Raw genomic sequence first — 25934 nt, forward strand, 5'->3', positions numbered from 1 at the left:
TCGTATTATATTATTATTGTAAGTACTTTTTTATATTGGGGGAAAACAAAAAGTAAAAAGCGTGTGCGACACCAAATTATTTATTTTCAATAGGCCAAAATGATGCACTGGTATCTACATTATAAGTAGTCGCTTATTATTCTACCTTACTAGTATATATCTACATTATGTCTTATAGTCACAAAATAATATTAACTAAATAAGGCAACGACTATCCCTTAATTTTTTAAACAATTTTTTTTAATATGTAAGTTTTCAAATCAAAATTTTAATTTTACACAATTTTTATTAACTTGAACACTTGATAGGTCGAGGAGGATGCGTAAAATTTAATTTTTAAATATAAAATTTACATGAGTATTAAATTTGTAAACACGTAAGACGCCAACAGACGGCGAAAGCTGTTATACCAAGCTTTTAAAGACATTGCGTAATTGTAACCTGATTGTTCGTCATATTAAACAATAAGAAACAGTATACATCTATATTTACATTATTAATTATAACCAGAGCCTGTTGTTAGTGGCGGGTGTCTATTGATAACAGCACCTTAGCAATAATCGAGTATGTATCAGTAAAAATATTTATATTTTATGTAATCTATTAGAAAGTATTACTAAGATTTCATAAATATGTACATTTTATTTTTACAAATTTACTTAGAATATATTAATTAGTAACAATAGATTTAATTCAATCGGTACAAAGATACAGTAAACGAAGTCCATATCGCCTATGGCGCCACTGAGTTCTTTCAAAACCATTTCTCATTATGATGAAGTTGTATTAAACGTATTTTGAAGCTTCAAACAAATAGATCGCTCGCCTGTTCGGCGAAGTCCTTATCTCAAATGGTGTAGTATTCGGGTGCGAAGTCGTTAGCGAGATTGCTCAAAAAATGGAAGTCTGACGACGAATTGGAGTTTTCCCCGGCCGCTTGCGAGCCGTGCGTTGCTTCGTAGAACTGCTGGAAGGAGCCGTAGCCGTCCGCGCATTCAGCCCCGCTGGGGTAAGCCTCTGTCGGTGCTGGCGGCTGTGAGCCCGCCGGGCCGTACGCCGCCGGAGTGACAGCTGCTTGCTGGCTGTAGTTACTTGCCTCGTTCCATCTACCGTATTCATTAGATGCACTCTTTTGTCCTTCTGCACCGTAGTAACCGTGCGTGTGTTCATGTTGCCCGCTCTCATGGTAATGATAGCCGTAGTGACTGTTTGAGTATGTCATGTGGTCGCCGGGATATCCCTGGGGCTGCTCGTAGCCAGGGTGACCGTATGTCGCTTGCTCCTTGCCATACGCAGTGTAACCGTAGTTTTGATACATCTCATGCGGGTAAGCTTGTCTGCCCACTCCGTTGCTTGGTCTTGTAGACGGAGAAGGTTCTTGAGGTCTAGTGTGTTGCTGACTGCGCGTGTAAGTGTGTTGATCAACACCCTGGAGGGCTGGCCCGTAAGCGTCAAAAGACCTATTGCCTTGAGGGTATTGAGCTAACTTTCCGAACTGTTTCGAATCCATACGAAAATCTGCATGGGGTCCGAATTGGCCTGGTGGTACGTTACCACGTATTACATACGGGGGCATCGCATTAGGCACAGCTTGAGGATGTGGTGCTCCCGGCGGAACGTTCGGTGGCGATGGCCTAGGGTAATGACCGAGAGGACTTTGGTGTATGCCTGAAGGAGTCCCGGGTGTTGAGGATGGCGTTAAGCTTACCGACGAAAATTTGCCGCCGTCCGGCATTCCGCCGAGCACTACCAGACCATCCTTCGAAGAAGACGGTGATACTTTGCAACCCGTCGCATCCAACGACGGTGAACGTTTTCTGGATTCTTGTTTTATTCGTTTCGCCAAGTTTCGCGGTACTGGAGCGAGCGTTGCAGTTGGATGCGCATCTCTAGAGTCATCTTCTGCTAGTTTATCTAGAGAAGACGATGAAGCCACACTCGAAGCGCCGTCACTCGCAAAGCTGTTATTGTTTGTCGCACTGGGCGTATTATTATTCCTCGTTCGCGACGTGAGCTCCGGTAAATCTTCAGTAGGCGAGCATAAGGCCCCTGGTGGTAGCTCACAGCCCTGGCAACTCTTTTTCCCTGAAAGAGGACCATCGTCGTCGAGAAATTTGTCCCGTGCCTTTGAGCTCTTCCCTCCTTCGGACGTTGTTGAATCCTTATCGTCACCGTCTTCACTTTTACTAAGGGTTTGACGTTTATGTTTCATTCGTCTATTTTGAAACCACACTTTGACCTGAAACAAAACGTTAAAACTAAATGATGGGTCGGTCATAATTCTATGCCATATATAAATTATGAAATTTATCAACATGAATGTTTTGGAATGTATGGATATAATGCTGATTTTTTGGACTTTAAGAAATAAATTCTTAGATAATGATGTAATTTATATTCATGATGAGAAGATATAAAAACTATTTACCTGTCGCTCAGTTAGGTCCAGGGATGCTGCTATCTCGATACGTCGGGGTCGACATAGGTATTTATTAAAATGGAATTCCTTTTCTAACTCTAGAAGCTGTGTGTTCGTGTAGGCTGTTCGCAGTCTCCGGGGTAAACCATTTTCTGAAAAAAAAAACAATAATAAGTCAATACTGTATGTTAACTACTTGCAAGTAGGTATACATGTACAGTAGATTTTGTGACGATCAGTTTTGTTCCATGGGTACACTAGTAAAGCGCGAGCAATCATATTTTTAGTTTGAAAATATTTTCTACTACGTAATTAAACTTTAAAAATATTCCATGTAATGCATGTAATTTTCAATAATCGTCGACTTTATCGCGGTCTATATTGAATGTCATGCTTCGTATTAATCTTCTATACTATATGATTCCTGGAAAGTTTAAATAACAGGCTAGCGGCGATCGCGAGCAAGCTTTCCTTTAATGTAATAACTTGATCGCATGTCAGAGAACCGCCCTTGACGCCATTGTGTCGAAACATTATACTTTTTATTTTTTTTATACCACAAATAAGAATTGGAATTCGAAATTCAAATTACAAAAGGGCGGCGAATAATGGGGGGTTAGCGATCGCGTGGCGGGTACTCGGTATATCGTGCATTCGTATAATTATAGTAGTTGTGGTGTATCGTATTTGAACGTAATAAGGGATAGAATGCTTTGCTACGAATGTTGTAGTAACTCGGTCAGTTCGGTGGTGGCGGCGGTTGATTGACGTAATTCGTCAGTTTCGTATTCGCTATTGGCCGGGGGCTGCTGTCAATCAAACTAAACACGAGTCTCGGTTCCACTCGGCTGCATTTTACCGCCCCGCATAACTATCATACGATGTAATGGCGCTGAGTACATAGTTGTCTTAAATGTTTGTTTTAATTATATGTAAAGAATTATTTCTGTAATTTAAGTTGGAATCACTCCTTACACTTTCCATTTTTTTTAACCGAAAGCAGTTTTATATTACCAAATAGAAATATTAAGAATAATATTAAGAAATAGAATTATTACTAACCTAAAATTACTATTGGAATAACTGTCGCCCGTACGCAACTTAACTGCATTAAATTATCATCAGTTAACTAAAATTTGAATTGCGATAGCCCTTGGTCATCTGTTTTAAATATAAGTTCAGGCGTTCTGTTATCGAGAAAAATGTTTTACAGAATTGTATCTATTTATATCATATCTTTAAAAAACAGTGAAATGACAGGATTCACTGCCAATCTTTTCTTCTGTCTCTACCAGACAGGACTATGGCCTAAGCGATTGTAGACGACTCAGCAGAAAGGTAACATGCAAATGTCAAGAAAATTTAATTTAAGATTGAAGAACGACTTAAACTTAAATATTAACGGTGTGTATATACAGTTAATATCACCCTAATATTTTATACCGAACTGTACTTTCTATTATGAATATGTGGGATGCAAGTTGGCTTTGTGTTTTTGCGTTAGCGTAGTAAGAGAGGCGATTATGCGAGCTTGAGAGGTGCCGCGTATAATGTTCGCATTATCTCGATATGCTATCCTTACGCATCACTGAACAACACTATCTTTTGCTAGGGTTGCTACTCTAGAAAAATAAATTATGGTGCAATTGAATTTTTCAAATTTTGGTTAAAAGTGGATTGTAAGAATATGAATTAGGAATTCAAGAATGTTGAACGACTCTTCATGACACGGAAAAAACACAAGGAAGGGCTTCATCTAGAAATAATGATGTGTATGGCATTAACAATAAATATCGGTAAATTATAGCTTTTTCTTTTGTTCATAATATAATTGGTATAATGGAATTGATGATATTGTTTGTTAAAAATGTGAATAAACAATTCAGTAACACACAGATTTTAACACCCGCTTTAGCTAACTTACACAAAAGGGTCTCGCGAGGTTTTAAAATATTAATACAAACCCTTGTTCAGATATAAAACAAGTAGGGTAATAAATGGTTGTAGAACGACGTGTGCTCGTTTAACCCTCTAGCGGCCGGGGTAAGCAGCGGCGAAGATTTACTGCGGATTAGGGTCACTTACATCGGTCAAGTCAGAAGTCGCCTTGTCCGCACTTCATTTGATCATATCGCACAGTTACCCTTGTTTTATTCAATTAAATAATACAATACTACATTGTTTAGAGAAAACAAAATCTTATTTCTTATTTTGGAAAAGAGAGTGACTATCATTTTTTTAAATTCATACTTAAATCTTGAACCTTAAGGTAAAATTAGGGAACATTTTACACCACTGTAATATATTAGCAGTTTGGATTCTAATAATCGCACTGTTGTCATGTCAAATTTGAAAACAAATGAATTAATTAATATTATACTAGACCATATAGGACGCTGGATTTGTTTCTACGTTATAAATACATAATTCCTAGAGCTAGAGTTAAGACGTTAAAGTTAAAGAGGCGATGATCATTTAGTCGACGCGATACGACGTAGTTGTAAACAATTTGCGAAGGACGTGTGCGAAACGAGGCCCGGGCCAAGTTTGAATAATTAATCTTGAGCCGGTAAAGGATTAATGCGGTGGCCAGTTGGCGGTTGGATGCCATTAGAGTACGTTCGATGCCCCTCGCTAAATGCTGCGGTCACATTATTCCTGTCGACCTCTCGAGGTAACATTCGTTTTAGCTCTTTAATTAATTTGCTTGTTTACTCTTTGATTTTGATACAATGTTAGAGGATTAAAAAAGTAAAGTCGCAGTTAATAATTTAAACAAATGAGCAAAGATTGTGAATTTAAATTTTGTTTATTATAACCAAGATTATTTTTCTTCGTCCTATATTCATACATATAATCGTGCTGATGTGTGGTAACGTTCAAACACTACTATGTAATTACGAAAGTCACCAAAGTTATTTACTTCAACGTTAACACTTTAAGGAAAGTAGGTACCTACATAAACAGTAAAAAGCGTGTACCTCTCAGTACCTGTATGTGTCGACTTCTTATGATAAACTGCCAAACATTTATTTTGAATGTTGCCACTGCAACAGAAAAGTTATCAAAGGGGGAAAACGGCAAGAAATATTACGTTATGAGGTGTGAAAGGCATAAATGTAAAAATCCAATATTTCAAGAGCGAAAAAAGTAAATTTTTCCGCCATATCTCGTCGCATTCTCGTTTAGAGCGTTGTACGAGACGTAATGGTGTGAAATAGTTATATTGGGTACCTATATTATATCGGATAATGTAATTCAAATATGTATTCATATGGAAATATAGTTTTATTTTTTCAAGCTTTCCTCCCAAAATATTTCTAAACAATAGGTATGAAAATCATTTGAGGACAGAATGTAGTATCAAGTTAGTTCTCATCATTATAGGTATAATAATTATCAGGAATTAAGAATCCTGAAATTGTCTTAAGCAACAGTACACAACTCGATTTCTATGCTTTACTAATAAATTTTCGTATCCTAGTAAAATATCCCACTAACCTAAGACCTTTATCTCCTTAGTTTGTTTTTCATAATAAAAAAATAAATGTAACAAATACGTTAAATGTACCATTGACTATAACATCGAAGACACTTCAATCGATCATAAGGAGACAGATTTGTATTTTTCCGATTAGCCGAATCGGGGGCCTATTTGACATTGTCACATCAATTATAAGCATGGATTACTGAAGACAGATCCGAGGCGGTTCAATTTGGGAACGGGTGGTTGTTGCTTAGACTCTCAGAGGGGAGACGCTATCAGAATCTGACATAAGATACCATTATCAGTACTAAAAATGGCTGTTTTGTTTATTCGTAGCTTCAAACTGAGCAATTCAAAATGGATATTCGAAAAAGGGACCTTATAATATATAATAACTTTAATATATAAAGGGATTTTAAATAAAAACTTCGCCGTAGTTCGCTAAAGGTCTGAAATTCTTTTAAAAATTATAATGTCGACCTTTTCTATCTTTATTAGGGAGTTGATAATAAAGCTTCGACTCCTTGGAATATGCAAAGTGCTTTAAGACTGGCGGTATTTAATTGCCCTTGAAAGGGGCGACAAAAAATAAACGGCGTAGGATATAAATAACGGTGCACTTTTCATAATCGCAATTGTCGCCGGGAGAATATTTAGTGCGCAGTTAAAGCGGTGCGTTTTAGGGTTACCATGGTTCTTCATTTCATGTATTTTATCAACAGATTATACTACTCATTAGAATAACGACGGGAAAATATTAATACATCACTTTTAAGTAGCCATATTAAATATTTTAGATTTATTATGTTTTACTTTCAATCCATATTTTGAAAAAGTAATCGTCTATTTAAACTCTTTAAAATATGTTATGTAACTATTGTTCTTAAGTTTTGTAGTTAGAATTATATAGAAGAAAAAAACATTCAAATAAATTACAAATTCGTTGTAATAGATCGAAAGTAGAAAGAATATTCATAACCGATATTATTATAAGACAAATTTCTTTAAGTATGGCTGGGTCGTTCGCAAATCACTCTCATTAAAAAATGGTAGCCCTAGCGCAATCCCCGGAGAGAGCGGCGGCGGGAAGGTTAATAGTTGAGGGGCGCAGGATCGCATGAAGACGTCTGCTCGAAAACGTACTGTTTACGAGTTCTTTTCTATTCATTAGTTACTGGACGTCAGGTGATGCAGGGGAAAGATTTCCTTTCTTAACATTTATATGTCAAGTTTCATTTATAATTTCAATTCAATATCTATATCTTTTCCGTGGTCAATTTATAGTTGTTTTGTTCTTATATGTAATTGCATAAGGTAAAGAAATATTAATAGTGACAAAGATTAAGAAAGTTGTTAAATGTTTCGATCTGAGTCCCAAAATGACAATATCTTTTGAGTTCCAACATACTTACTAGGAACTTATGAGAAAATTTCCTTTAAATTCATGTTGTAATATTTGTTAAGCGGTTTTAAAATAAAGAATAGCGGTTATAGGAAGCTAAAAGCCACAAAGAAGCGGGGAAGGCATGGGCGCTTGGAAATAAATTTTATTTATCAAATAAAAAGGATGGCGCGCTCGTTTTTCACCGCGCTGGGGACATTATCGCTTCTTTTAATTATTATCCCGCCGATATTTTATACGACGTTCACTATCACCTCTGCGACTATGATTCTGCTACTGTCTTTGTTTGTGAATTTAGAACATTTGTATAAAGCTATATGTTTAATTTTATAGACATTACATACTTAAACATTTTTTTAAATATTAACTTTTTAGAGTTTATAAGATAAAAGGCTTAATGTCTATCTATGTTTTAATTTTAATAAGATTATAGCTGGGTATTGAAAAATGTCACCACCATCGAAAAGAGTGAAGGTTTACTTATTGATATTCACATATTTCAACTGTTTATGTTGTTATAAGAAATGTTTTTAAGTGTACATTTGTAAATAGAGAAAAGGCGAGCGTTTAATTCGATCGCGGGGCGGGCGGCGCTAGCCACGCGGCCTTAAGGAAATGAAGGAAAAAAGCGGCGGAAGCTGCGCCTCCCTCCCCGCGGCCTCCTCTACCCTCCCCTCGGCTGCTTGTGGCTTTTTAAATGGAAATTTATTGTAAAACACTCCGTCAATTCGTTCCCGTGAAGCGTGTTTAAATTTTTACCTAGAGCACGACGCGGCATGATTGTCCACTTACTTCTTTTGTTTTGCTCAGTGAACTTTTACTGATGCTATGAAAGGAATTTTATTTACTGACAAATTATACAAGAAACAAATTGATACTGAACAATAAAGTAAATTATAACATAAAAAGTTGCGATGTTGTGATACTGCGTTGGCCGAAGAATCATAAAGTGTTCTACACTCTAGCAAGTTACGTCTACGACCAGTCATTAAGATGGCATTTGAAATTGATAAACGGTAGTACAATTAAACAATTTAATAGGAATTTAAAGTATTAAGCTAAAACAAGAGTAAGTGAACTCTTTAAAACAGCGTGGCGCGGCGAGTTCATAAAACTCAGCGAAAGGAAAGCTGACGTTCCCGCAATTGAAAGGCGAAGGCACCCTCGCAGCCAGATAGGGCACTTACTGTAAAAGTTAAAGCTAATTGCCCTTAAGACATATTTTTAATTTCATTGCCCCGTTGCTTCTTAGCGGAGTTCACTCGCACTGATAGCGAGGGTAGCTTGTAATTGCCGTTTTTTTACGAGATAAGGTCACAGTTTTGAATGTCGAACATATTTTATGTCATGGTGTTGTGGCGATAGCTCTATGAGACGTTTTATATTATGCTTTTAATTTTAAACCCAAAGACTTATTATTTTTAAAATATCAGTCTTTGATACATATTACTAGCGGTCGTCCGCGACTCCGTCTACTCGACTATGTGTTCTTCCATACTTAGTATATGTACATATGCCCAATTTCATCGAGATCCGTTGAGCAAACATCCATCCATCCATCCATCCTTCAATCGCATTTATAATATTAGCAAGATGATAGGTGGGCTTAAGTTTTAAAATCCAACAAGCAAACTCTTAGTGTTGATGAAACTACGTGTAGTGCCCATGATATGTTTCTGTGTGGCAGGTAATGTTAATTAATAATTAAATTATTCAAACTTTCGTGAGGCATTATACTAAACTGATATATAAACACGGCTAAACACTCACGTATATACGTCCGGTGGCGGCACCGACTAGTGAGCGACGGGCCGCGTCCGCGAAATACTACCAGTACCACTCATCCTGATGAAGGGCCCCAGATGGGCTCGAAACTAGTCAGTGCCGCCACCGGACGTATATACGTGAGTGTTTAGCCGTGTTTATATATCAGGTTAATTAATAATTGTTTATTATTTTTTTTAATTAGCTTTAATATATGGCAAGGTTACTTCGTGTTTGGGTTCGCAGCTCGGTAGCCGCTTCCTCTATTGTGCTTGTTTCGTATCCTTTCATCCTGTTATTTCGTTTTCATATAAGAATCATTCTTCATTTGAATTCGGCTCAGGATTGTTAGTTTTTTTTCGGCCTACCACGGAGATGACGCAATGACTAATGTTGTTATAATGGTTTATTTTTCTTTAGCATTCTTATAGAGTTAGTCTGGTGAGTGACCAAATGTTGCCGATATTGTATATTACTATACTGGTCCATATGAAAAATGTTCTGATATTATGATTTTAGAATGAACGAGTAAAATGAAACAATAAAATGGTACTTTGTAAATCTATTCAGGAATCTGTAGTCGTTATAAATAGATTTTTGTTACTCTGCCAAAATCGTAACTACTTTCATTGATGTTATCGCAACATAGTTTTTTTTTAGATAATTAACACGTTAAAATTGGAAGTTTCTCTTGAAACTTATTGCAAAATGTGAAAACTGTTATAATACTGCACAATACTGCTAATAGCCAAAGCATCAAAAGTAAAAACGTTTAATAAATTCCGTGTCGGCTTACAGTTGAAGATGGCTGTCAATAGATGTCGTTGACAGTCTTGATGAATGACCGTTTGTAGGTACCGGGTAAATGTATGGGCACCATAAATTTTTGTTTCTGAAATTATTATTTTAATTTTTTTATTTAATATAACTGTTTTGCAGCTGAATTAATATTGAAATATTTATTAGAAATGTTATTAAATTTTTATTTTGATATTAGAACTAATACGATTAAGGTTAATGTCAAAGTTGTGTGCCAGCTAGATTATTAGATTAAATATTTAAAAATTTAAATTTTAACATTCTTTAAATTGAAACTATCCTGAATAAGTAGATTGACCTGGTGACCGTAGTCGGTCATCATTAGCCTCATTCACCGGTTACAGAAGAAAAGAAACCTGCCGATCGGCGGCGAGCTCTGGTAAACGGAAGTCTATACAATCGTCGGTATGCGTTTTATTTTCCTCAACTTTGGAACAAACTACCGAACACATTTATTCACATGCAACGATATTTTCAGAGTATAAAATCATAATTACTTTCAATAATTTACATCGGGCAAATTCTATGCTTAGTTGTTAATTTATATTTTACGAGTAATAATTAAAATATATTTAGAATCAAGAAAAACACTGGCATAGGAAATGAACGTTAAAAATATCTAGTATTGCGATGGCAATCGGCAGTATGAGTTTATATTTATTTAGAGGCAGTGCCGAAGATAGATGTCTAAATGTAGAGACGTATCCGCCAAAGTTGTGTCGTCGGACGTCGTGTTGAAAGACGCGGGCGACAAACACGACCGGCCTGTCACTCACTGTACACCATGTGAACAAGAACGGACCTTGTGTTATGTTAACAAAACATGTTCCTAGACAAAAAATTAAAGCAATCTATCTATAAATTATCAAAATTAAGCCGTACATATCAGTATAAGATTTGATGAGAATCTGTTATAAGAGCACTAAAGGAATTTTAGATATTGTACCAAGGTGATCGTTTGGTTTAACTAAGACATGTTCAAATTAAGTCGCTAGATCGGATATTCATCAAAGAATGTAAGAATTATGATCATCATTTTATCTTTCCCCATACCCAGAGTTGGCACAAAATGTTTTACTCTTCCTTATATCTCTATCTACCTAAATAATGTAAGACTGATGCCATCAAAATATAGAGATTAAACTAAAAATCTTGTCAAGGTTGTAGTAGCACAGTCTTTTGTTAATTATTGCTTTTAAACCCATCTTATGGAAAGATCATTACGCAAAAGGTTCTCATGTTGTTCTAATAGTTTTAATTTATACAATAGTTATAGATAGCGTACAACATTATCTATCTCCATCTAACTTTATAATGGACAAACTTATCAAAGTGTAAGGAGGCCGAGAACAGTTAAAGTGGCAATCATAACGCGCTCAGATAACAATAAGTTAGGCCATCGCAAACTAGCAAGAGGCTTCATTAAGGGTACAATGCACGGTGACGTATATATCCAAAGTCCGGCAGTTACATGCAAGTGTTGCCTATACACTGGACTCGGAGTGGACAACTTTGCTCTTGAATATTCCGCACGCGCTTCCTTCACTTGTTTATGGACATTCCCGCGGCAATTTGCGGGGTTTTGTGGCCTATCCAACTTTTGTCCGCTTGGCCCGTTTACTGTCGCCCGATAAGATTTACCGCCTCAATGCGAAGAAGGGACATTTTACTGGCCAAGTTTATGGTGTCAACTTTATAACACTAGTTTGATAGTGACTTTATGTAGTTACAAGAATATATTTAAATAATGTTTTAGTACGCCCTAAATGGCCTATTTACCTTTTAATATAATAATACCAAGAAAAGCAAATATAGGGGTCACAATTCGCGTTTTCCTAACAAGAACAGAATTTTACTAAATACTTGTACAGTTTCAATAAGCTCTTGGCTTGTGTTAGGGTTGCGATTGTGAAATAGCAGAATTCGAATCCATATCCATTAGGCTATTGGCGTTTTAAACAAAGATCATTACGTATAAAATAAATACCTATTGTCAAAGGCCACATAGTGGACTTAAAAATCAATATTGGGGATTAAAAAAAAACCTTGAACAATTTTCTTCAAGTTTAAGTTACATGAATAATCAGATTATTACATAGAAAACCTGTTACTTAATGAAATGATAACGTAGATGTAACATAAACGATGACAATATTTGCTAAGTAAATCCTTGTGCTCGGTTGGGGGAGCAAAGCTTGGGTTAGTTGTGCATAACATCGTCCCTGTTTTGACAAAAGGGCGCTAACTGCAAGTCACTCATATCAATATCCGATGCGACTCATCGTTGCTCCGACGGTTTTGTTCTATAAGTTTTTGCGTAAGCTATGGTAAATTTCATTAGATAGGTAATGTTATATTCAAGAATTTCATTTCAAACAAAAATTGTTTGATACGGATGAGTAAATTCAGAAACTATAATACAAAACCGACTTTAACAACTACCTAGAGCTACAATATCGTAATTACATAATTACTTTTTTATAATTTCATTTAAAATACATCTTACTAATATTATAAATGCGAAAGTTTAGATGGAGGGATATTTGTTAGAAGGCATCTCTAGAACGGATCAATGGATCTCGATAAAACTTGTCATGAATGTGGAACATAGTCTGGTAGAACAAATAGCTACTAATTAAGTTGTTTCTTTTAATTTCGCACGGAAGGATTCGCGTGCGACAGTTCATATGTATAATTAATAATTTTTGAATGTAAACAGACAGAATTAAGAGATTCGTTAATAGTCTTCATTGATTTACAAGGAAAAGCCCTGGTATTGAACTTGATATATAGGATGTTATATAACGCTTTCGCATAATAAATACAAAGTATACCGTTGTATGATCGTAAAATATGTAAAGAGATATGGACTTTCACCTCGATCTCGATATTTGTGGAGTAATGATCTGTTGTAAGAAAGTCTAAGGTGAGCGTTGGATATTATATGTTTTTTGCTATGTTATAGTTAGCGGGAAATCCAGGTGTGCGATGAAAATTATGGTAGTCGTAGGAAGTATGCTTTCCAGGAAAAGCGAATTGCATTCGGGATCAGGCTTTGGTTAGCAATTTATTCAAAGAAACGCGGCGTTGCCCTCGCGGTGACGAGGCAGCCCGTTACATTTGCATCGTGGTACGGTCACGTGCAAAATACGACATGGTTTATAAAAGGCATTGAGAAAAACTCACACTAATACTAATAGTTCAAATTGTTGAATAAGTAATTTTAAGACAATACAAAATCGCTTTGTAAAATTGACAAGACTACAATTTATACAAGTCATAAAAATTATTGTCTTAGTAATTATGGATTGTAGGAACTTTCATATCGTGGTATTAAGTATTTGATTACAAAGAACATGTAGGGATGGATACAAAATTGTAATATATCTCACAGTTTTCGTTATTTGCTAACCATACTTGAGGGCGCAGTGAGGTTGCAACTATCACCCCTGTGTTGCAACGTTTCTCTCTTTGCAAATAAAAACTTATAACGCTAGTTCACTTGATTATATTGCTCGAAAAAATATAACTTTTCGTGTTTATGGTTATTTTACTAACTTGTTTGCTCAACGGGTTTTGTGAAAATTGTCTTTACTTTTGATGAGATTCAGTAATAGAACTAATCATTATTAAACAAAGAAATCAATTTACTAAAGTCATAATAAACAATTATAAAACAATCCTAACATTAAAACCAAAATAAATATAAATAACATGATTAACGTTCAGCATATTTTGTTTTTATGACTCGTGTCTGCGACTCGCAGCATTTAATTTCGCCCAGTGAACGACTTCGATTTTCCTGCAGTTTAAAAAAGAAAATAACTTATCAGTTAAATAGAACGGGACGGTGCTATTTTAAAATATGCGGGGGAAGTAGAGACAACAGATTGCAAAGAGGGAACGAAAATAAAACGGGGGAAGAAAGTTAAGCGTCCGTGACTTTTCAAGATTTTTTCTTTTCGGCGTTTATTTTTTTAAAGTTTACGCTCCGCGCCGTTTTGTAGCGAGTATATAAATGCAAGCGTATACCGATTTGTCATTTCGTTCTCCTCGTTTTCTCGCTCCGTTCTACTTTAACTGAAGAATTGTTATTGAATAATAATAAAAATATGTAGGGTAAGCTATCTAAAATACAATAATCAAAATTCCAGACGCCACAATTAGGAAAAAGTTATGCCAGAGGTACGTTTTTCAAATAGTTACACTAACAGATTACCGGATTTAATACCTATTATTTTATACAACTTGATGCCAACGGTTTCATCTGCGTAGAAACTGGCTTAATTTCAATGAGTCATCAATCTGTATTTCAAATTTTATTCAGATACGTTCAACCGTTTTGAAGTTACGTGATAACAAATATAAACATCCGTCCTTGCGGACTTTGGCATTTATAATACACGTTAGTAAGATTTTTATGTGGACATCTTCGTCTTTTCAGCTGTCAAAACTGGCGTATTATAGTATGACAGGTGTAGTAACAGGTAACAGTAACATGTCTATGGTCGACAGCACGGGCAAACTTCCGAAGCGTCTAATTACATCGGATCGGTCGAAGGCAAATAGTACGAAGGCGCCTTTCGATCATCCATCACCGATAGAGCGCCGGCTCTTTGTGGCCACCGACCAATTACCGGCATGAAAATTAAATTCACGAAATCTAATTAACAACAAATTGTTTTATTTATTATGATGCGTGGGGGTCATTTGTTCCTGTCGCGCCGGCGCCCGGGGCGGGTCCCCGCGATGCCCATCAAAGCCCTGCTCTCGATACTGGCATTTTTTTTACGTTTGTTTGAAGTTTTCGAGACGGTGTGTGATGAAAGTATTGAACGTTGACCTTGGACTGACGTGAACTAATACAAACCGTTTCTAATATGTATCTATGTAAGTTTGAGATTCAGAATTTGTGATAACGTTTTTGTAATAATATCTTTACAATTTACAATTCTATGTTGTCATGTCACATTTACTATGTGACACTTACTGCCGCCGCACTTAAAATTGATGTCACATCTCGGTGGGAAAGTACGAAACGAGTTAGAACATAAAGACTTGTACTCTGACATGTTGATAATTGATAATTACCTATAAACTCGAAACCCCTTTGAGTCTTTAATATGCAAAACATAAGCAAATATGAAAATCATTAAACTATTAGCAGTATAATGTCGTTACATTCAAAATCATACATCACCTGTCCCAGCATTGCATGGACTTAAATGTTGTGACGTATGTAGTGCGGGCCACTCGTAATGCGCCCTCATTTGTTATGTCGGCGGAATGGCCGCGTTACGTCGCGTCGACAGCGAACACAAAGACCGACGTTTTATTGTTGAGATTGCCTACAAATGGATATATTCCCAGTTCGACCCCCACTCATATCCTCAGATATTTTTCTTATAAATGTGATTTTTTTTATGTATTTTTTACAATGAATAAGTCAGCGCTTGACCACGATCATAGCGGATGTTAAGTAGTGATGTATACTTAGTAATTTCCTGTTCAACATACTCTTGAAAGTACTTACTTAATACTTGGACTTTAAATTTACTTAAACTTTAAATTCACAACATACTTTTGCGTTTATAAAAGTGACAACATTTTTTAATATAAATGAATGTTTTCGTTTAATAAATTCTATAATATTGAATTAAGACATACCCAGGTGAAATGGTATTCATCGTGGCTTGGTTGATATACTGCGTTACAGATAGGCGTCGCTATCCATCATCCCGGACCCCTGGGTCAGCGGCGACGCGCCGGTAGACCCCAACACTGACCTCTATATCGGCTTAAATGTGTCAAATACTTCGAGATTTTTTTTCGATTTTTTTCAATATGTGTCAAATACGTAAATAAGTTATATGTTTACACTATATTTTTATTTATTCTGATTTTGATTGTAGTTTTTATCTTTTGTGTCGGTTCTGTAGCAAAAAAGAGGACCGTGCAACGACCTAATTCAGCACGAAATTATTCTAAGATTGAAACAGTGTCCGGGCCTGATGTCGTAGCCGCGGCGTGCTCCGGACAGTTCATTTTTAATAATAAATGAGACGAAATCAAGACATGACGAATAAATGAATCCAGAACTTGACGAATAAATGAATATGGAATATGATAAATGGAAGGCCCGGCATCCCTCGCGAAGATTTTTTCTTTGGCCCGGTCGAACGGAAGACGCTGGCTTTTTCCTTTTGTAGCCGGGACAAGTTAAGCGTTTTTTGGACGAGTTTGGCTGTCGGTGTGATATTTATCATTTCGTATAAAACTTGAATCATTACGCTCCTTCGATTTTGGACTTTGAACGTTTAATCTAATTGTTAGCTTTATTATTTCTTTTAATCCGACTTGGGCCTCTTTTATTATGTGCTGTTCTTCGTTGGATATAAGTAATTTGAAATATTACACACGCTCGGTAAAACTTGAAAGCGTGTTGCAATCGAGTCGGCAGAAGAAGTGGCGATATAATCCCTGCAGTAGTCACCGCCACGTGGTTCTATGATAAAGTGCCCGAGCAGATTATGTAAATTCTAAACTTCTATACCCTTCCTTTTCTATCTTGCATTGATATATGTACAGGCATCCTGCTCGTTGCAATATTTCCACCCCACTGATGGTCGCGCGACTGATGGATGATGCGTTATACCAATAACGTTTTTGAATAAAGCATCATATGTTAAGCATTTTACACTCTATTCGATTTTATGCCATGCAAATTCTGTTTTGGTTGGTTTCGATATGACTTCTTTAGTTTTAGTAAAATTTAATTAACTATCGTACGATTTTCATTTCGAATGTTTTATTTTAATTGCATTTAGTAAATCAGAATGAAAATCCGTACTTTTTTACGAGCTTGGGTAGAAGATTTTTTTTATTATTTTATAACATTGAGGTTATCATATTATAGTTATACTCGAGAATTATTAATATATTATATAAGAAAATGAGTAAAACTGATTATTTACTACATATGTCTATGTAGTTAACTTATTCCATCACGTTGATAATAAGCTAGTGTCGTATTAAACAGTAATGTGATGTGCAGTTGTGAGCACATTGCTACTTCTTAATAATAACTGTACGTACATGTGAATGGAAATGTCATACGCGTTGTTCTTACATTAACAGTCGTCCGCGACTCCGTTCGCGCGGAATTAAAAAAAAAACTTAATTATGCTTGTGTTCTTCCAGACTATGTTCTACATCCAATCATTCGTAATTGTAATTTTAATGAAAAGAGCATCAAAAATCAAATTTAAGTAGTATTACTTCTTTCATTATTTAGTTAATTAAATTTTCGTAATCGTCAGTATACTAGGAACGAAGAGGTGTTATTTTAATCTTGTCTAGTTTTCGTAAGATGCAGATATTATTGAAATAATTTTGTCAAGGGCAAGAACAAATAGGGAGAGTTTACGGAAATTAATTACCTACCATAAACCCGCCCTATATTTGTGTATGTATGCCGTGCGAATGTCTTTTTTAGTCTGGCTATCGAAAAACATAAGAAATACGAATTTATAGAAATATTTCATCTAGCTATCTTTATAAATTAAATATACCAATTAAATACTAATATTGTTTAATAAATTACTATCATAATATGTAAAATGTATTTTTAATCGTCACAATTCTTAGTTATTAATAAAAGAGACGTCGAAAAGTATTATATCATAGAGAGTTAGAAGTTTTTTTGTGTTATTTTAACGTTAGTTGTTTGTTGTGTAATTCAATCATCAAGTATTGACATCAAAGTCTGGCGCGGTGCCAGTCACAAGCTCGAGATATCACTTCCCTTGTCATTCGTTTACATTGAAAACGATTTAATATTAAAAAAAAAGGTTTTGAAATTTTAAATTGCTTCTCTACACGAATTAATTCCTATAAATATTTTATGTTTAGTACAAAGTAGATTGCTAAATACTTTTAAATCTTTGATTTAGGATCGAGGATTTAAAAGTCATAGACGGAAATGTAGGTAGCACTAGATGAAGTGTGATTCCTTTAGAATGGTAACAGATTAAGAGCGCATTCACACTAGCGATTTTATGACGCCGCGTAAACTTCGGCATGGCGACTATCGAGCGATGAACGCTTTAAAACAACTCTTGTTACCTTAGCCCAGCGCTCAAAATGTAACACAGTACTGTAAAACAATACAATTTTTAAAAAGCGTTGCCGAACCTCTGTTCGGCATACAGTACAGTATAATAGTAGAAATGCATTTCTACTATTTGAACGCTTTGTAGCGCGCGTTAAAAAAGCGCTCGTTCGAATAGGGACGATTACATTTGCGATCAATTTACTCGAAAAACAAGTGCAATCTACATACGTCCTTTTTATTTTTATACATGGAACCGTAGGACTACTTACGTACAGCTTACGTACAGTTTTTCGACCCACATATCTTTTTCTTATCAGTCTTTCTTCATTCACTTTTGAAATTAAATCATTTATAATTTGTAATAAATACTTATAAAATAATAATTGTTCAGTATACACATGGCCAGCAGAAGGCCGGCTCGTGTCCATTGAGATTTGACACAGGTCCAGTGAGTCAGCGTTCCGCACGGAAGCCGACTTCTAACATATGCACGCCCGAACGTGACTTGCAAAACCGCGACAGGCCCTTCTAATTGGTCCCGAAGACAATTCAATACAAGCCAACCTTCTCACGATAAATTTATTACAACATCAATGGAAACTCGACTGTTTGTAATGTCATTTGTAAAATGATCCCTGTATCTGCATCTTCGAAAAAAGGGTTCAAACCTCAAACTCAATGGTGATAATGACAGAACATGAATGATAAGAGTCCAACTTGTATAGTCTTGTTGAAAGCTTTTTCAAAGCAAACTTCATTTACTTTTGGAATTTCGAATCTATATCAAAGAGTACGCAGCTTCTTTAAAATAATACGAAGTTTTACATCACAGAAGAAGCCTTCGTTCTGTATAAAAATTAACCGCAAGGTAGACCAGACCGCACATCAAAAAAATAGTGCACGTCGAAATAATAACTAAAAAAAACAACGAAGCGCTCTCGAAGGGAGAGGCGTGTGTGAGTGTTGGTGGAGTGTGGGTGAGCTAAACGCAATATAAAGCGTGCTTGTGGTGCCGACTGTACACAGCTATAGTATAGACAGCACCTCGCCTCCCGCGGTCATTAGTGCCGCGGACCCCTCGCGCCCCTTGCGGAGAAAGTATGATTTTACTCCTATAAAGCCGTATTTCTACTCCATACAGGAATTCGAATACGCATGGAAGTTGGCGGGTTCCGAGAAAGGACATGTGCTCGCCTGTACATAATTTCCGAGTTGAAACAATCTCAATATGGCGGTTGTGCGTTAATTTTCTCGGCGGTTGGTAAAGTTTGAGACGCCTTAATCAGAATGTTTGTGGCGGTGTGTAAAATGTGATAGTAAAGATCTTAAACTTTACATATTAACATTTAGGTCTATAACATTTCTTGATCGACGTTGCCCAGATAAGACAAATTTCGTCTTCATAAAAACGTCTTACGTCCAAATATTAGGGAAGAATTTAAGATAAAAAAACGAATAGACAGGGATTATATTGATGATACCTAATTGTTAGTTTTATTTCCTGAATGAATTCAAATGTGAGGGTTATATTAAGTAGTTAGTTTAGTTAAAAACAATACGTGGACGTATAGTCCCAGCTGAGCAATTAAGGTCCACCACGTGGACGAGGGGAACAACCTTCGTCACAAAAACTACGTCCGTGACGCACACAAAATAATCATCAATATATATGACTATATGTATTCCTTATATGTTAAAATATTCGTTTCATATACAAGTCAAATTAAAAAATAAATAACGAAAATCGAAATGGTCAAAAGACTTCAGGTCGCTTATCTCAAGAAAATCACACCAAATGTAATTTATATATTCCATTAATTAATTTAATTAATCAAATCGTAGTAGCAGAATGGAAAATAAATTAATCACTATAAATAAACAACAAATTCTTTTATCAAAACTAGGTAAGTAATGTTTTAAAAGACTAAGAGCGGGAATTTAAAATTATCAACAATCTTTAGATGTAACTAACATAAGGACTTCTATGAAAGTTTATATAAAAGAATTTCAAAGTTATTTGTATTAACCAATCATTTCATTATATAAGTCTAATAACCATAGACAGGTATCAATAGCGTAGCGGAGTATGTAGACAAAGAGGTGCAAGGTAAGCAAGGACGGTAAGCGCGGGAGTTGAGGTGTCAGCGTTGTGGCGGCAGGAGGTCGTTGCCGTATCGATTTTCGATTTGCTCCCGCTTTAGTATAAGTGGGTCAAGTGCTGGCCAACAAGATCACCATACAGAGGTATTTGGGTATTAAAAACATCTCTGATGTATGAGAAAGGAGTAGTACTATTAAAATTTTATGTTACATTTTTTTAATTGTCTGGCTTCCATATCGAACTACCTGTCCAGCATTCTTGTTTTGTTAGATATTGTTGTGAAAGCAAACTTATGTTGTTGCTATATTTGCACTATTATCAGTTTTTATTATTGAAAAACAATAAACCTTATGATAGCAAAAATGGTATAATTTAAATAACAATAGACTCTAGGGTAGGTGTCAATTTTGAATAATTCTTAGTAATAAAATTTTATCTATTAGTATCACGTGTCTAGCTAAATAGAAGTTATTGATACTGAAATGAGGTATTTGAAATTTTCATTAGGGTGCGATTGGAGCAGTTAGAGGGCCCTTTTATTATCTGCTTGCCTCTAAATTGTCGAAAAGAAACCTCCCTTCCCTTCCCCCGGAAAAAGCGGAACAGAGGACAAAAACCGTGTACCCAACTGAGCTACCGATCGCGCACCGTTATTTAAAAATCGAAGACGATAAGATTCTGAATGTTTTTTTTTTTGCAATGGCAAGAATTTATGAGTTCTTTAAAGTGCGTTGCTGGCAGTTTGGACTTCAGGGCATCGATAAGATGTTTTTATTTCGTTGATTCTTACAGTTAGGACGGTCTCGGACGCTGTAATGTTAAATTCGATTTTCGGTAATGGTCAACTGATAAGCAAATGATGTAATTATCGAATTGATTTAAGTTGTTTCGTTCTTTTTCCATTTCATTGAAAATAACGCTACGAGCATTAGGGTGTCCAATTTTATGAGAAAATATTAGCACTTTAAGAAAATATCAAAACTTGTGTTTTCATTTAAATTTGATAATGATGATAATGACCAAGCATAGTGATGGAATGGGTAAAAAATATCGATATATCTTAAATTCGGTAAAGTTTTTTTAAATGTACAAAATAGTAAGCATCCAAAGTATACCTTATGCTTTTCATATTGTGGTCTAAAATTAAACTACTTGTAATTAAATTTATTTAATCCAAATATTAGCCAGGAGGATGATCAGATAGATTTCGTCAGGTTATAGATTAGTGTCGGCTGCGGCCCGGGGAACTGGGGCCGGGGGCCGGGGGTCGGGGTTGCAATACACTCCCCCACAGCTGATAAAGAACTGGGGTATTAAACGATTACAAATGCTTCGCGGTTCAATAAACAGCCCGCGCTCAAAGCTCGCGTTTTAGATGAATTAGATACTTTATACACTTTCAAATGAAAATACAATTTCCTTTATTTATTTGTAAAGATGTCGTTTAAATAAATTAAATTAGTTTAGTTTAGTAGTATTGTAATTTTAATTTAATCTCACCTACACACTGCACCTACTCAATGAAGTGATGAATCTTAGTTTTAGATTAGGTTTTTTGTTGATTTTTTCAGAAACTAATGCTACAAAACCTTTGGTTTCGTCATCAATTCGAAGACTTCTTTATAGTATGCGAAATTTTGTTAAACCTACCGTTTTTAGATTAAAAAGTCGGCGAAACTTTAACGAATTTTTACTTGACATAATTAATTTATACATTGTCATTTATACATCATACATAATTTGATATGATTTGACTACAACATTTTAGTTTTAATTTTTTAAGGATAGTACATATATAAACTTTGCGCTAAATTTAACATATAAAAATATTACCGAGAGTAAGGTGAAACGTTTGATAAGAAACACCTTCATCCGACTTTATTTATGTAGCCCTACATCCGATTGAGAGGTCTCCAAAGAGCCGGTAACATTTGCGTGCACTCACTTAGCCGTATCTACCCTCCTTCCCAACATTTATTTCCGCGCGACGTTTCTGCCGTTTGATTGTGTACCCCGCATTGCTCTCAATAGGTTTAAACTTGCAAGTACCCAGAATTGTATAATAGTACTTTACATATAAAGCTGCTTAAGCAGTGATGAACAAAATAAATGCAATCGTAAGACAGAAACGATAAGGAGGAAATCGATTGGACGATATATTTAAATAAAGAATTTTTGGGTAGATAATCCAACAAATAAACGATTTTCATTTTTTTCTTTCAAATGATTAAATACTTAATATTTTGTGTTTAGAGAACACTGATTAAAATAACTTTCAATGTATTTCAATCAATAATTCTTAAGTCATCCACGTTTTAGAGTATGGGTAAGTCAATCTTGCTTATCATATAATAGCCTATAAAAATTAATATACTTAAGTGTGTCAAAGTAAACAGTGTGCGTAGCCCTCCGTGGCTTTAGACGATTTTTAAACTTCCGTGTTGTCATAGATAAGCAAATACGGACGCGTGTGATGGATATTAAGGGCGCACCTTACATCATTTCGGTTATTACGAGCGGGGTGGGTTTAAGACGCGCTCCTTATATCTAGACATACCCCCTACCTCCTTCCCACCCTTAATATGCTAAAATCAAATTAGTTTCAAAGCGGAGTGATTCCCTCACGGCAATCGATTGGCCACTCTCGATATTACCGCGTTCGTCGCTCCCCACGTCTCGTCTTGTTTGAATGTGACCGCGTGTGTTTTAAAGTGTTTCCCGTTAATTATAGCTTATGTTGAATGAAATTTTGTTGTATATTGCATTTATAATTTCAATAAAAGAAATTATTTTCATTTAAAATTTTACTAGGACGATGTTGTAATCATTATTCATTACAAAGTTTCATTTAAGTTAGTATAATATTATAATTAGACCGGAGTCGTAACAGTTGTTGATGCTGCCTTTTAGTGGTACACGATTGATTTGTAATAACCAAAAAAGTAAAGATCGTCTTGGGAAGACGAATTGAGATTATTAAGGGGTTAACTGACGTCCAAACTAGAATATGTGGGAAATGCTCTTATATGAGGGATATAAGTAAATAATTACGATTTTTTAAATTTCTATAATTGATAATTCCTATGTATTATACTATCCCACTTACTAAGGCAAGAGTTGGTGGTCTGAAAGGGCCAATTTCCTGGTAAAATTCTTGCGAGCGTTTATCGGTCCGGGGATCGGGGATGTCGGTGAGCCGTGGCTTTCATTAGCGTGCAGTCTTAGCAAATTAACACCCTCGTGACGAGCCCTCCAAGACGTGTATATTTGTTAACGATGCACTCGAACTTTGGACGTCTCTACCGCTTCGCGTTATAGTTTTATAGGCGAAAATCGTTTAACATCAAACTGTGTAATAGTAAAGGATGCTAAAATTAACAAAATAACCTTTTCTAGTTGTAATTTTATAAAACTTCTCGTCCTATGGTTTATAATTTAGGTACTAATGTTTTATATACTGTTGTCATTTTTATTAGTCTTTGAACTTATGTCATAACATGTTTTTATGTCTTTTACGACCTTGATATGCCGGTATGCAAGTATGACGTGTGACAAGGAAGATTATCTTAGGATTATCTCAAAAGAAATATTCCTTAAGACCAGTAGGATAGATAACAAAAGCGTAAGATGCTATGCCCCTTGGGAGATGTAGTTTATACAGGCGACCTCGACGCTTACCCACCGCTTGGTCGTCGGTCGACAGTCGTGGCTAAACGCTGCGTTGACGGTGACTAATGACGGATGCACTAATAGTTGTGTCGCATTCGCCACCGGCGTCCTGCCGCCCCGTCGCCCCAGCCCCCGCCTCGCCGCCACGCCATATATCATGCGAGGGAAATGGGGAGGAAACCTTACCATCACTCTCCCGTACCGATAAGATTTGTAACATCTAGCAGTTATCGACTTATTGTCTAATCCGTAAAGGTGCTTTTTGATAATACATTTGATAGATATCATGGATAGTTGCGAATAGAATTAACAACATTTTATCCTACATGGTTCATTTTATTTTGTTTACATTACATGAAATTCAAGGAAGGCGTAATCGAATTTGCCTTCGTGTTAACGTGAATTATTGGCCATATCATTATTACAATTCGAGTTGTTGATGTAAAAAGCAAATACATTTTGAACGATTATTAATGTACTTATCTTTTTTACAATTTCTTGTTCATTTAATTACGACGTCTCTTTCGCTATTTTTCCGTAGGTGTATTCCTCCTATCATTATCTGTCACACGATAGACGTGGCGGGAGGCGCCCCACTGCGGTACGGCGTAGCAGCGCTACGCTAAGATTAATACATCGTAGAGGCCGTGTTAGTGGCGCTACAATTTGTCTCTATAAATGTTTAGTCAGCGAGCGGTTGCGACCGCGCCGGGCGATTAGCCCCGCCAAATTTATTGTTTAATTTCAAAGGAGTTATTAATAACGTGTGAAATGATTAAACGGATTTCGCGGGTTGGCTCTAAGATGTTCGTCTTTGATTTATAATCTTGTGCTTAATATGCTCTTGCGGCTTGGTCATATGTGGATATGAGATGTGAAAATTTAATCGTGTTTTACATGTATATTTCACTTATAGTAATAAGCAATATTAAACTTATGCATGGCTTATTACATTGGATAATACACCTATAAACATAGACAAAGAATTAATTTGCTCTTACAATTTTTTCAAGATTATTTTATTATGAATATTTTTGAAAGAGTATGGGACGAAAACTAAGAACAACAATTCAAAGTTAGACGATATTTAAGATAGTCTAGTTTATCAATAAACGGTTATAGAGACTTTAGAAACTTAGTTAATTACGAGTGAGTGGTGTCGTGTCCGGAAACCGGACAGCACGATACGTCGCCAGTCGCACCCTCGTCTCACAAGCCACTGTACGTCGACCTTGTTGCCCCTTACAAAACATTAACAAACAATCTTGTTCAAGCAAATATCACCATTAAGTCCAATCATTAAGATTTATATTACTTTGTGTTGAAAACTGAGTTAAGCCGTTTAAATGCTGGGTAATGTTTCGAAGATATGCTATCGCGGTAAACCAAATATGGACCCCAAGTTTAAGTACATATTGTCGAGAATGTTGTGCGCGGTCGGACAATGCTCTTCGTGTTTGCGATATGGGGGTTTTATGCGTGTAAGATGATGCTTGTTTGGCGAACAGTGGCTGATATGATAAATCAGTTTACAACTACTCAAAGGCTCACTTGAGAATCGTGGGAGGGTTGTAAAATTCCGACGTTATTATGCAAAATATGTTAACAACGTTTGCTTTTACCTCGCTAAATAAATCTTTATTGTTTTCTTTTACGTCATGTTTTATGATACTTCTAAATTATGTTTTTTTAATATATTTAGGGTCAAAATATTATGGATACTAATACTTATATTTTTTATTTTATTAATGTTAAATTACAGTTCAAAACTTAAGTTTAAAGTCACAAAATATCATTTAATGAAAATGAAACACATACAAATAAAAATGGGACTTTCATTTCCAATACTGAGCATTAGAATTCATTAAAGTATTAGAGATTTCAAAAAATAGTTACAATAGGGACGGCCTCCCACGAATCTTCGATCATGTAATAGGATTAGGCACATCGCTTCACACAGAGCAGGTACTGTCTAATTGCTGTTAAACTAACGCCGACAATGTAAAGGACAAAGGCCGGCGCCGGCCGCCCTCGCCGAAAGTGATTTATTGATTGGTGGCCAGTTCTTTATGCCGGCTTACTCGGATTATGTTTTATTTGTTTGTTTGCAGCGGCTTCCGTTTGCTCACGATGAATAGATTTGATGTGGAGCATCGTAGC

At 35.8% G+C, this 25934-nt stretch overlaps 1 protein-coding gene across 2 annotated transcripts in view; it reads right to left on the reverse strand.

Annotated features, from left to right (window-relative positions):
- Positions 1-99: 99 nt before the first annotated feature.
- Positions 100-25934, reverse strand: part of pb (homeobox proposcipedia) — a 39047-nt gene continuing 13212 nt past the window's right edge. For both annotated transcript variants that reach the window (XM_013318737.1, XM_013318738.1), the window contains exons 3-4: positions 2429-2571; positions 100-2239 (exon numbers count right to left, since the gene is read on the reverse strand). In XM_013318737.1, the coding sequence (XP_013174191.1) occupies positions 848-2239; positions 2429-2571 (1535 nt within the window). In that variant the 3' untranslated portion in view covers positions 100-847. The remainder of the gene's footprint in view (positions 2240-2428; positions 2572-25934) is intronic.

Source organism: Papilio xuthus, unplaced genomic scaffold, assembly GCF_000836235.2.
Source record: "Papilio xuthus unplaced genomic scaffold, Pxut_1.1 DF826923.1, whole genome shotgun sequence".
Lineage (NCBI taxonomy): Eukaryota > Metazoa > Arthropoda > Insecta > Lepidoptera > Papilionidae > Papilio > Papilio xuthus.